The 12,596-nt window shown below is 47.4% G+C and overlaps 1 protein-coding gene across 8 annotated transcripts in view; it reads left to right on the forward strand.

The window, feature by feature from the left end:
* Window positions 1-12,596, forward strand: part of LOC119175608 (uncharacterized) — a 497,980-nt gene that overhangs the window by 415,894 nt on the left and 69,490 nt on the right. For 7 of the 8 annotated variants that reach the window (XM_075881644.1, XM_075881647.1, XM_075881649.1 and 4 more), the window contains one exon: window positions 6,744-6,858. The exons of the other annotated variant lie outside the window; for it this stretch is intronic. In XM_075881644.1, coding sequence (XP_075737759.1) covers window positions 6,744-6,858 — 115 coding nt within the window. The remainder of the gene's footprint in view (window positions 1-6,743; window positions 6,859-12,596) is intronic. 8 annotated transcript variants of the gene reach the window in all.

The raw sequence follows: 12,596 nt of genomic DNA on the forward strand, positions 1-12,596 counted from the left end.
ATTGCCGTTCGTGTCGACAACCATCCAGTGACTGCTCTGGTCGACACCGGCGCCGACTACTCAGTTATCAGCGCTGAACTTGTGGCTGAACTCAGGAAAGTCACGACTTCTTGGGGGCATGGACCAAACCTTCGGACAGCCGGTGGTCATCTCTTGACACCAATCGGGAGATGCACCGCAAGGCTGCAAATCTGTGAGTCGACGTTCATTGCTTCTTTCGTTGTGCTTCCCGAATGCTCCCGGAAAGTTATCCTTGGCATGGATTTTCTTCGTGAGCACGGCGCTGTTATAAATCTTCGAGACTGCCTCGTAACGTTTGCTGATGACTATGGCCTGAAGCCTAGAGATACCAATCCGCAGAAGACTGCGCTTCGCATTGTCGAAGACACCGTCACAATTCCGCCACGCAAAAGTATGTTCGTTACAGTACAGGGCGACATAGACCATGACAGTAGTGGTATCGCTGAAGCCAACCTTTCGGTGCTCTTGTCTCAGCAAATCTGCGTTGCCCGCGGAATAATTCAATTTAAACGTGGGATGACTGAGTTGTTGGTAATCAATTTTAGTGGAGCATACCAACATTTGGCCAAGCGAACAACTATCGCTCATTTCGAATCCATTGACGATGAAGCGTGTGCGACGATAGCCCCAATTTCTACAGCCATTGGAAGTGACACCGCGGTAGCCGATGCAGTCGATGTCAATCCGAACCTGTTATGTGCGCAGAAAGAGCAAATCCGCTGTATCCTCCGCATGTTTAGCGACTGTTTCGCGTCTGCATCCAAGATAAAACAAACGCCAACCGTAAAGCACCGCATTGTCACTGACCATGCTGAGCGACCCATACGTCAGCACGCCCACCGAGTATCACAAAAGGAACAAGAGGCTATACGTTCTCAAGTGAAACAGATGCTCAAAGATGGCGTAATCCAACCCACGAACAGTCCATGGTCGTCCCCTGTCGTACTAGTAAAAAAGAAGGACGGCACTCTCCGATTTTGCGTCGATTACCGCAAACTCAACAAAGTCACAAAGAAAGACGTTTATCCGCTTCCGCGCATCGACGACTCACTAAACCGCCTCCGACGCGCCCGATACTTCTCCTCTATGGATTTACGCAGTGGCTACTGGCTGATCGAAGTTGATGAACGCAACTGAGAGAAAACAGCATTCATAACGCCTGATGGTCTGTACGAATTCAAGGTGCTGCCCTTCGGTCTGTGTTCTGCCCCTGCGACATTCCAGAGGATGATGGACACGGTGCTCTCCGGTCTCAAGTGGGAAGCATGCCTTGTTTACTTAGACGACGTCGTTGTCTTCTCCCAAACGTTTGAGCAGCATTTGCAGCGACTTAGATCTGTGTTTGCTGCAATTCGCACGGCAGGCCTATCACTGAAGCCAGAAAAATGTCATTTTGGTTACAATGAATTGAAGTTCCTCGGTCACCTTGTTAGCCCTGATGGTATTCGGCCTGACCCAGACAAAACATTGGCTGTCGCAGATTTTCCACCACCTACCAACAAACGTGATGTGCGTCGATTTTTAGGCCTCTGCGCATACTACAGACGCTTTGTGCAAAATTTCGCAAACATTGCCGAACCCCTCACTCGTCTGACAAAAGACGACGTTCCCTTCGTGTGGGGCCTTGAGCAAACACGCGCTTTCTCCGAGCTCCAGCAGCGTCTCTAGTCTGAGCCCTTACTCGGACACTACGACGAATATGCCGACACTGAACTGCACACAGACGCCAGTAACATCGGCCTTGGTGCAGTCCACGTCCAGTGGCAAGGCGGCGTCGAACGCCCTATTGCTTATGCGAGTCGGATTTTATCATCTGCGGAGGCGAATTACACAACTGAAAAGGAGTGCCTAGCTGTTGTATGGGCAATAGCTAAATTCAGACCGTACCTGTATGGTCGCTCGTTCAGAGTTGTTACCGATCATCATGCGCTCTGCTGGTTGGCGAACCTTAAAGACCCTTCCGGACGTCTGGCCAGGTGGAGCTTACGCCTTCAGGAGTTCGATTTGACAGTCGTGTACAAGTTTATTTTTTTATTTATTGATTCCTCAAAGGTCCCATAGGGACATTACATGAGGGGTGGGCATGACGCGGCACTTGAAAGAAGGGTAACAACATGGTAACGGCAACAGACTATATACAGAAGTTATGGCGGCAATTCTATATAAGGGGTGCGGCACAATACTGAAAGGAGGGTTACAATATCGTAGCGACAGCAACAGAATGGGTACATTAATTATGGGGGCACTACAATGGCGTGCTTGAAACGAGATTGGTCCATGATGGTAGCAACTTCAGCAGGTAGGTCATTCCAGTCTCGGGATGTGCGTATGAAAAATGATTGTTGGAATGTATTAGTATGGGCACGTTCCGGATAGACTGCGTTGGCGTGGCTAGTACGGGAAATACGGTGGGCTAGTCGGATGTACTGATTTCTGAGTTGTTGCGAGTGGAAGAATTTGTGGTAAAGACACAGTCGAGCTATTTTGCGGCGAGATTGAAGTGAAGGAAGGTTAAGGTCTGCTTTTAACGCTGAAACACTTGAATAATGAGAGTAATCAGACAAAACAAATCGAGCTGCACGATTTCGGACAGATTCCAGGGTGTTGATCAAATAAGTTTGGTAAGGATCGAAGATAGCGTTTGCATATTCTAATTTGGGCCGCACGAAAGTTTCGTATGCAAGTAATTTTATTGAGGGAGGGGTTAGGCCAAGATTACGGCGCAGGTAGCCAAGAGCACGGTTAGCTGAGTTTGTTATGTGGTTAATGTGACAAGACCAGTTTAAGTCGTGGGATATATGGACACCTAAGTATTTAACCGAGTCGGCAGAATCAATAGCAATATTGTTAATATTATACTTAGGCTGCACAAAATTGTGGCAATGGTGGAAAGAAACGTGCACAGTCTTTTGGACATTTAACGACATCAGCCAGTTATTGCACCAAACCTGTACGCGAAATAAGTCTTCTTGTAATGCGGATATGTCACAGGTGCTACATATAGAGCGATAAAAGACGGACGTTCGATGTAAGATTTGTGGGGAGATCATTTATATATATGAGAAAAAGTCTGGCCGGAAGCATACTGACGCGGACTGCCTTTCCCGAGCTCCTCTTAAGACAGCGTCAGGTGATCACGATCTCGACGGCCGTTTTCTCTGCGCCGTTAGTGTATCCGACTTGGCTGAACAGCAGGAGAACGATTCCGAGCTTCGACAATTCATCCAATATCTCGAAGGCCGTACGCCGCATCCACAACCAGCATTCGCCCGCTCATCATCATCGTTCTGCGTCCGCAGAAATATCCTCTATAAAAGAAACTTCGACCCTTACGCGACTGAGTACCTGCTCGTTGTCCCGCCAGCGTTACGAGCCGATGTCTTGTCCGCCTGTCACAATGAGCCTTCCTCAGGCCACTTGGGATTCACACGGACCTTGGCCCGGATTCGCCAACACTACTACTGGCCTAAGCTCAGTCGAGACGTGAAGCATTACGTCAAGACGTGTCACGAGTGCCAGCGCCGTAAAGCACCACATCAGCGCCCAGCCGGCTTTTTGAAGCCCGTCGCTCCTTCGACACAACCGTTCTAACAAATTGGCATGGATCTACTCGGACCTTTTCTCAAGTCTCGTGACGGCAACCGCTGGATTGTAGTCGCTGCTGATTACATGACGCGCTAATGCGAAACGAAGGCATTACAACGTGGCACCGCCATTGAGACTGCCCACTTTTTTATGAAAAACGTCATCCTCCGACATGGAGCACCAGCAGTTGTCATAACTGATCGTGGCACAGCTTTTACCCCCCGGATGATACAAGACGTCATGCAGTTTAGCGGCACAGTACATAGAAAAACTACTGCATACCACCCACAAAGTAACGGCCTTACAGAGCGACTAAACAAGACGATCGCTGACATGCTATCCATGTACGTTGACCAAGACCACAAAAACTGGGATGACATCCTCCCTTACGTCACGTTCGCTTACAACACCGCTGTGCAAGAAACAACTGGATTCACATCATTCCGGTTGCTTCACGGCAGGGAGGTCACTACAATGCTGGATGCCATGCTTCTACCAGACAGACACCAGATTAGTGTCAAGACGAACGAATTTATCAGACTGGCAGACGCGGCTCGTAAGCTTGCAGTCGAACGAATCCATAAGCAACAATGCATCGACTCGCTGCGGTACAACGCTCGTCGTCGCGATGTCTCTTACCAACCCGGAGAACGAGTATGGTTGTGGACTCCTATTCGACAACGGGGCCGGTCGGAAAAGTTGTTACGCCGCTATTTTGGTCCCTATAGAGTTCTCCGTCGTCTCAGCGAAGTGAACTACGAGGTTCTTGACGAGGACATGGCTCGTCAATTCCGCCGTTCACAACAGCGACACGTCGTCCATGTTTCGAGGATGAAACCATTTTACCAACGCTGACTATTCGTCACACTCCCTTGAGTAGACTTACAGTGATTGTGAACACCCCCTTGTGTACTGCTTATCGTACGTCTTTTCATCTGCCAATTATGTTATGACATCGAGACGATGTCCTTTGGGAAGGGGGGTAATGCCACTAGTACAAGTTCTACAGGTATTATTTACACAGATGCTGGCATGCTTGTATGTGCCGCTGTTCAGAAGAGGACAAAGATGCGCGTGCAGAGAAAAACAGTAGTCATACAGCCGTTGTTCAAATCAGTTTGACGTCCTTGTGTGCCATTATCTGCAGCTTACAGTTACGTTCTAACGTGACAATATGAATCTAATAGAGGTATAACCAAGTCGAATGCTAATACGAATCTAGTACTTTTCTAGTAGTTTTCAAATAGTAAGGAAACCTTTTTAAAAATAATCCTAGAATTCCGCAACAGTTTATTTGAAACAAGTATTCACAAACTGTCACCAAATAATACTATAATTATCAAAACTGTGATAAGCTTGTGTACAGCAGCGACCAGAGCCTTCGAAATACTTTTTAATTGTTTGTAGAAATACCATAGCAACTACAGTATGCAAGTTGAAATTTTGTTGCCATCTTTTAAATAAAATTGAGGCAAAAAATCTAAACCATTTTGAACCGAACATCATGCATGTAGCTAAGGATTTCTTGAAACAGGCAAAATTATCACAACATATACCTTGGCACAGAGAGCATGTAAAAATCAAGAGATGAAAGGTGTATCTGTAAGAACAACTTACGTGAACAAAAGACTTGCATCTGTTTTTATTAATGAAGCTGAATGCAGCCATCCCTAACTTCAATGATGAAGACAGGAAATGATTACTGCGATGCAGCTCCACCAAAGTAAATACGGAGTAAAAATGCAGTTAGCGACAAAAACACTTTATATTGTAATGGTTATAGCATTGATAGTGTTGTCAATACTTGGGCTACATTTATAGTGGTAATTCAGGGATTGTAAGAAGAAAATGAACCTTCAGCTGATCCCATGTTTCCCTGCTTCAAGGTTGTCCTATAGGGGCCGATAATTTTTAAAATATTCAGTACTTCATGTATCGTTCAATTTGACTAGCGAATGCTATTCGTTGTTCAAATACTCACACACCCCAGATAATTTTGTCGCCGCCACTGGCCCACCATTTTTTTTGTGTGAAGGTGATTGGGCATCTGTAAACATCACGAGTGCTTTTTTTTGTGCTGTATTCTATCTCTCATTGACCACACTTTTGCACATGCCTTAAGGTGCATAAATGAAAAAAAGAAAATGTACCTGGCTACAAGTGGTGCCGGTTTGTGACATGAAATGGGAGTAAAAACAGAAGTGTATTAGATGAAAATTGCTCTGCACTTGAGGTCTCCAACTTGTGGGAACAGAAGGCTCTGCACAAACATTTATTTTTTCAGGTGGGTGAACTGGTGTCACAGCCATCATGTCCGAGCTTATTCGTGGTGCAAAGCGCACTGTTAATTAGAGTATGAACGCTCTAATAGCAGACAGCTTTCCAAGAACAGTGCCAACAGCTGATTTGTGAGAGAATTCATGTTTGCTGGGCCGATGCAGCAGTTTGGGCACATTAACAGACCAAGATGGGGAAGCACAAGCAGCAGCTGTGCACCAAGGATCTAGCAGCCTTCCAAGCCAAAAGCAAGTGACAATGGCGAGCTGAGGAAGCAACATTGCAGACAAAGCAGCGTCAACGTTCAAATGGCGGCATTGAGTTCGCCAGGGCCTATGCTGGCTTTCGGCGGGAGTTTCTTGAGTTGCACTTGGGCTTCGGCTGCAATATCTGCAACTGCCTGAGGCCGCACATTCAGCTTGGCTCGTTAACCATCTGTACAAAGTGCTTGGGTGCTTTTTTTCTTATCATCCAGTCTAGAACACTTCAAGTGGCCTTTATACACAAATATACAATGTGCCTTGCTCTTACCTGCTTTTGTGGTGTAGTGGCTATGGTGCTTTACTGCTGAGTCAAAGGTTGTAGGATTGAATTTCAGCCGTGACAGACACATTTTGATGGAGGCAAGAGCTGGAAGACCCCTGTGCTTAGGTTTAGGTGCATGTTAAGGAAATGGTCGAAATGACCCACCTCTACGGTATTTCTTGTGATCAAATCATGGTTTTGTGACATGACATCTTGGTATTATTGTGATTATTGAAATTTTCATAATAAGAAAAGGTTTTACACAAGCTGAAACGGCTCATCTAACTGCTTTGAAGCTCCTGGTTGGACTACAACTATGTGTACTTTGAATGCAGGTACCATTTGGCAAGAGCATCTTTGATGATGACACAGAAGATGACCTTTTTGCCTCATGTGTTGAGAGTCCCGATACCTCCAGTCATGAGCACAGGGATACAATCTTTGCAGCAGGTTTGTCTTTTGTCTTTAGTGAGGTCATCATTGTGAATGTAATCTCTTTTATACCTTTTAATATATTTAAGCCCTGGACAATATGACGTTGCAGGTGTTCTAATGCACTGGGTTGGAGCGCAGTGAGCAAATAGGGTTGGCATTCACAGGCTATCTTGGCAATAAAATAATGATGCATTTAAATTTTTGTCAGTGTAAACTGCAGAAGAATCTTGGTGGATAAAATTCTAAAGGGAAGGGGTGATATAACCCAAAATTTGGTATAACCAAAAAACTAGCACTGTCCATTTTCAAACCACGATATACACGCACATATGTTTCCATAGAAAGAAGCTGCTTATAGCTTGCTGGGTGTATTAATTTTTTTTCATGAGAGCAAATGAATTGGGCCTCACATACAGAAACTCTTGGCGTGCCACAAAAGAATGCGTCACGGCTTTGCGTGAAGCTGACTGAAGTACCCAAGTCTGCTCCTCCATAGCTTTCAGCAGGGACACTGAATTGCTTCAAGGTGGCTCAGTAGTCCTTGTGTGAATATTCAAATTCACTTCCATTCGAAATTGAATTATTGAAAATTTCAAAGTATTTGCAATGAACGAATAGATGCATATTACAAAAATGTTCCATAATCCGGGTAAGTTCATGGTTAAAAATGTACTCGGACTTCACACAACAAATAACAAAAACTACACAGACATATTGCCATCTATGCGGGTGGCATTCTCAGTATGCACTGGCACTAATTGAGACCAGGTCACCCAGTCTACTTCTAGACTCGTCACATTACATGCTGCAGGGGCAAGGAACAGCTTCTCGAGTTCTGTTTGATCCGCCGTGACAAGTCGGCGTTCAACAACAACCGCAGCCCCCCTACCGGATGTGTACAGAGGCATAGGAGGCTAAAAGTTGACTGGGCGACCTCTCATTTGGTGCCAGTGAATACTGAGGATGCCACCGACATAGACTGGGTGACCTTCTCTTATTTAATGCCAGTTCATACTGAGGATGCCACGTGCATAGGTTGCAAAAGGTTTGTGTAGTTTTTGTCATATTTTGTAGTGTTAAGTTGGAGTATATGTTTAATCAAGATGTATAGTATTAGTGCGCATGTAACTGCGTGTAATGGTGGTTTTACTGCAGTATAGGCATGCTAAGCCGTGAAAGCACTTGTTCAGGGAAAATCTGCCCTGCCATGAAGCCTTACTTCACATTTAAAGGGGCCCTGCAACACTTCTTGAGCATGGTCAGAAAACGCTGCCAATCGATGGTTGAGGCTAGCGGGAACCTGCGAGTCAATTATTATAGTACAGCATGCGGCCGGTAATTCATAATAAATTTTCAAAGTCAGCTAAACATTGCTCTCTTCTCTCTGCAAATGATGCCACAAGCTCAAAAGTCACTCGTCACAGCTGTTGTATAATACACTGGCTGATTTGAACATGGCGTGCTCAGTCGTTACGGAGGCCTCCACTTGCCACGCGTACGTGGGCAATCGCACTCGGGGGTGGAAGTGCTGCACCAATTGTGCCATTCTGTGCCAATCTGACCTACTGTGCCAGACTTCGTATAAACGGCGATTTCTGCCATAATTATCGATTGAAAGTGTAAACTGCCAAATCTAGTTGATTATTATCATTGGTCGAGCAACACAGAGCATTGGCTGCACAAAGCATGCGGCCACGTCCATTTCTAGCGTGGCTTGATCATGTTGTAACTGTGTTCATTCATAGGGCTTGCTAGTGGTCATGTCATCGCTGTTATCGCCGTGGTTGTCCCCGCAAAAGTGGTGGCCCCAACACGAGTAACTGCCAATTGTCTATTTGACTAAATGACAATTGACTAAATGGCAGCACATGTTTACAAGTAGGAATGTGATTCTCCTGACGTGCGCCATTGCCACGAATAAACAAACATAGTACCACAGCAGATTTTGTCCGAAGTACCCACCAGAAAGTCTTTTCTTCCTTTTTACCAAAGTGTGCTAAAGATACTTGGCTGGCACTCTCGCACGATTGTTTCATAGCTCCAAGGAGCATTTCGAAACTATTACACGGTCCGGGATACGCAGCAACTGAAATAGGGACAGCACAGACGCTATATCTGTAATGAGCGTGTGGCGCCCTGCCCCGTCTATTTTCATTACCTCGCCAAGTTCGGCAGGCAACCTTGGTCGTGCTTGGAACATAAACACTGACGAGCGCTGCTCGGCAGCACGACCTTCTCTATAACCTTACGACCTGCTCATGCCGCCGCTCCCCGTGTCGCCAGGTTTGCTTTTGCTTGTTTAATTTTTTTTAGTTCTCAAAAGTACCGCAGCACGCCATGGCGCCACAACTAACCCTCATGGCTGCAGCCGCCAAAGCAATTTTCTGCATGGTGCGTCTGTGCGTTGACTCGTTTTTGTGCCATTTGAAGGTTAACATTTGTCAGGATATTTGTTCAGTACTCGGGAGCATTAGGGTAAGACAGCTACAGCACCATTCCCATAATGGTGTACTGCTGCGTTCCATTCTGCAAGTCGAGCCGCCAGCGGTCACCTGGGATATCGTTTGACGAGTTTCCCGTCACTTAGATTTGACAGTGTCAATGCTAAAAGCTCGTGGAATAGAACAGGGACAGTTCAAAGTGATTCAGCCATAAGTTAGAACGCATGGTTTAGACTCATACTCGCGTTTCGAGAAAACATTATTCACTTTACGGAAATAGAGCGCGACAAAAGCTATTGTCACTTAATGCATTGTATTTTGCTGCTCCAGGGATAAAAGCTTGGTGACATCGCCGGTGAGACACGCACGGAAACACCAGCGGTGCTCGAACAGTGGCTATAACTGCAACGAATTGCTGCAGGTGCGAGAAATCGCTGTAACAACATTGCAGTAATCCACCGGCATTATTGCACGCTTCCATCGATCGTTTGACGTTTACCAGACATAACTGCTCAACTGCTCCCTTCTATTGTTATCCGTGAACAGTATCATTGAAGGACGATATGCAGGGCATGAAAACTTACACAGGTCACCGCATGCATTGTTAGTATCATATGCGTCTTTATTTGCATAGCAGAAACTCCGATTTCAGGTTTCAACTCGTTACAAGATCGAAGTCTTGCCTACGGACAAATTATTTCTGCACCTTGTGGACAACGGTTAGGTGGAGCGCACTGCGCAACACAAACGGGTGGTGTGTCGCATATTGCTCGCCTGCGCTTAGACGAGGACACAAAACCGCTCGTGCAGATTGAGTTCCTATGGAGTTCCTATAATAATCATCCCGGAGCCAACCGCCATGGTGCTTCTCACAGATAGAATGTTGCTTTTATTTGTTAAATATGTGGGTTGCTTGATCGATCCGTTATAAATAAGATGAAAAATTGCAGAAACGTGCGCACACGAGTGCACCATTACGGCAGCACGTCGTCTGCTATGAGGGTAGGTTATGGCGGCACCTCACAGAATCTCTGGTTCCTACGCACCAATTTTCTGGCCTACACGCCTCCATAGGGGTGGTGCCAGTGAGTAGGTTGTAATTTTATAGAGGAGGTCGTGCTCGGCAGTCAGTAGCTATTACTCCATCATGCGTGTGGTGTCATCCTTGTCAGAGAGGGGTGCCTCTGCCCTCCCTCTCATCCACGGTCTATGGGACAGATCATGACACTGGCGAGGAGTTCAGTCATCGAGCCGACCCACGCCATCGAGAGCGGTAAAACAATGTCTCCCGCATCTGACGCCATGCCATGGTACGGAAGGCTTGAGCCGTTTGAGGGAGACGGGTCCACCTGACCCATCTATGAGGAGCAAGTACACGTGTTTTTCCACGCTAACGACATGTCTCATTGTTTCCGAGAAACAACGGGACATTTTCCTGGGCAGTTGTGGAACCCAAGTCTTCAGTCTCCTGCTCGACCTCCTAAAACCAGCTACACCGCATAACAAGACGCTCAGTGAGTTGCTCACTACACTGCGCTCGCACTTCAGTCCGGCTTCGTCCACGCTAATGGGGCATTTTCCCTTCAACGACCGGAGCCACTGGGAAGGGGAGAGCCCCGAGCAGTTCATCACTGCGCCACAAGGTTTGGCGAGTACCTGCACTTTCAGGGACCAGCTGGACTCGCTGCTACGGGATCGTTTCGTCTGCGGCATAAACAACCCTGGCATGCAGACGCATCTCCTGGAACTTCCCGACCCCGCATTGGACGACGTGGTGAAAGCAGCGCTGGTGATGGCCGCGGTGACAAAAGACGCCAGCGAGATTGTGCTTGCGGTGTCAACAGAAGCTTCGGTCAACAAGATGGTGGCAAGGAGCAGTAGATGCAGTCGCTGTGGTGACGGCCATTTCCCCTCACAGTGCCAGTTTATACATTCGCAGTGCTTCACATGTGGAAAAACTAGGCACCTTGCTCGAGTATGCCGAATGGGGAAGCAGAATAGCAGACCACAGCAGCAGCCTAGATCAAGCCCAGGTTTCACACCAGCCCGCGGTCAGGGTAGGCGTCGCAAGTGGTGGTGGGGAAGTGCGGCAGCAGGCTCGGGTTCCTGCGCAGCCAAGCTCAACGTCGTGACCAAGGACCTCCCTATTTTCAACATGTGGCACACAGGCCTTGACCCGCTGTCTGTGCCGCCGTATGTACTAACCGTCGAAGTTTGCGGGCGCCCCATTTTCATAGAACTGGACACGGAGGCCAGTGTGTCGGTCATGGCTGGCAAACATTTCAAAAGGACCTTCCCTAGAGTGGCTGTCGAGGCTTCAGGCGTCATGCTGCGAAGTTACTCGGGTGAGCTTTTCCAGGCCCAAGGCCAGGCCCAGGTCAGCATTGGTTTTGGCAACAGGGAAGCTACCCTTCCTCTGTATTTGACCACAGTGTCGTCACCGACGCTGCTCGATTGGAATTGGATTTGCACACTGGGTATTCGGCTGCCAGAGTGCCAGGAAGCAGCCTTACATGGCGTTCACGGCATTCTGAGTCTCCTAACGGAGTTCCAGTCACTGTTTTAGCCAGGGGTTGGCACATTCGCTGGTACGACTGCTGGCATCTATGTACCCGAGGGAGTCCGGCCTTGGTTTTTTAAGCCTCGTCCGCTGCCGTTAGCACTTAAGGACGGGGTCACCCAGGAGCTGCAACGGTTACAGGGAGAAAGCATCCTGGTACCAGTCAATACTGCGGATTGGGCCGCTCCCATCGTTCCAGCTTCAAGTTACGATCAACCCCATCACTACCATGGAAAAGTACCCCCTGCCTCGGATTGAACATCTCTGGTCGGCTTTGTCTGGTGGCCAGAAATTCATAAAGCTTGACTTCAAAGATGCGTACCAGCAGTTGGTGCTCCAGGAGGCCTCACAAAAGTACATCATAATATTGACAACTATGGGGATTTTCCACTATATGCGTTTACCATTCGGCGTGGCCTCGCCACCAGCCATTTTTCAGAGAGAGATGGACAACCTCTTCAAGGGCATGAGGCACGTTGCAGTGTACTTGGACGATATCCTCATCACCAGTATTGAGGACGGAGACCACATGCAGAATCAGCAACATCCTGGCCAGACTACAGGATGCTGATCTCAAGCTCAAGTGGAAAAAGTGCATGTTCCTGGTTCCCAGTGTAAAATGCCTGGGACACCTCATCTCCCAGGCCGGCCCAACTTCGGCCCCCTGCAAAGTTGAAGCTATTCTGAAGGTGCCGAAGCCCCGAAATAAAAAAGAGCTGCAAAGCTACCTTGGTCTCATCAATTTTTACAGG

Source organism: Rhipicephalus microplus, chromosome X (assembly GCF_043290135.1).
Source record: "Rhipicephalus microplus isolate Deutch F79 chromosome X, USDA_Rmic, whole genome shotgun sequence".
NCBI lineage: Eukaryota > Metazoa > Arthropoda > Arachnida > Ixodida > Ixodidae > Rhipicephalus > Rhipicephalus microplus.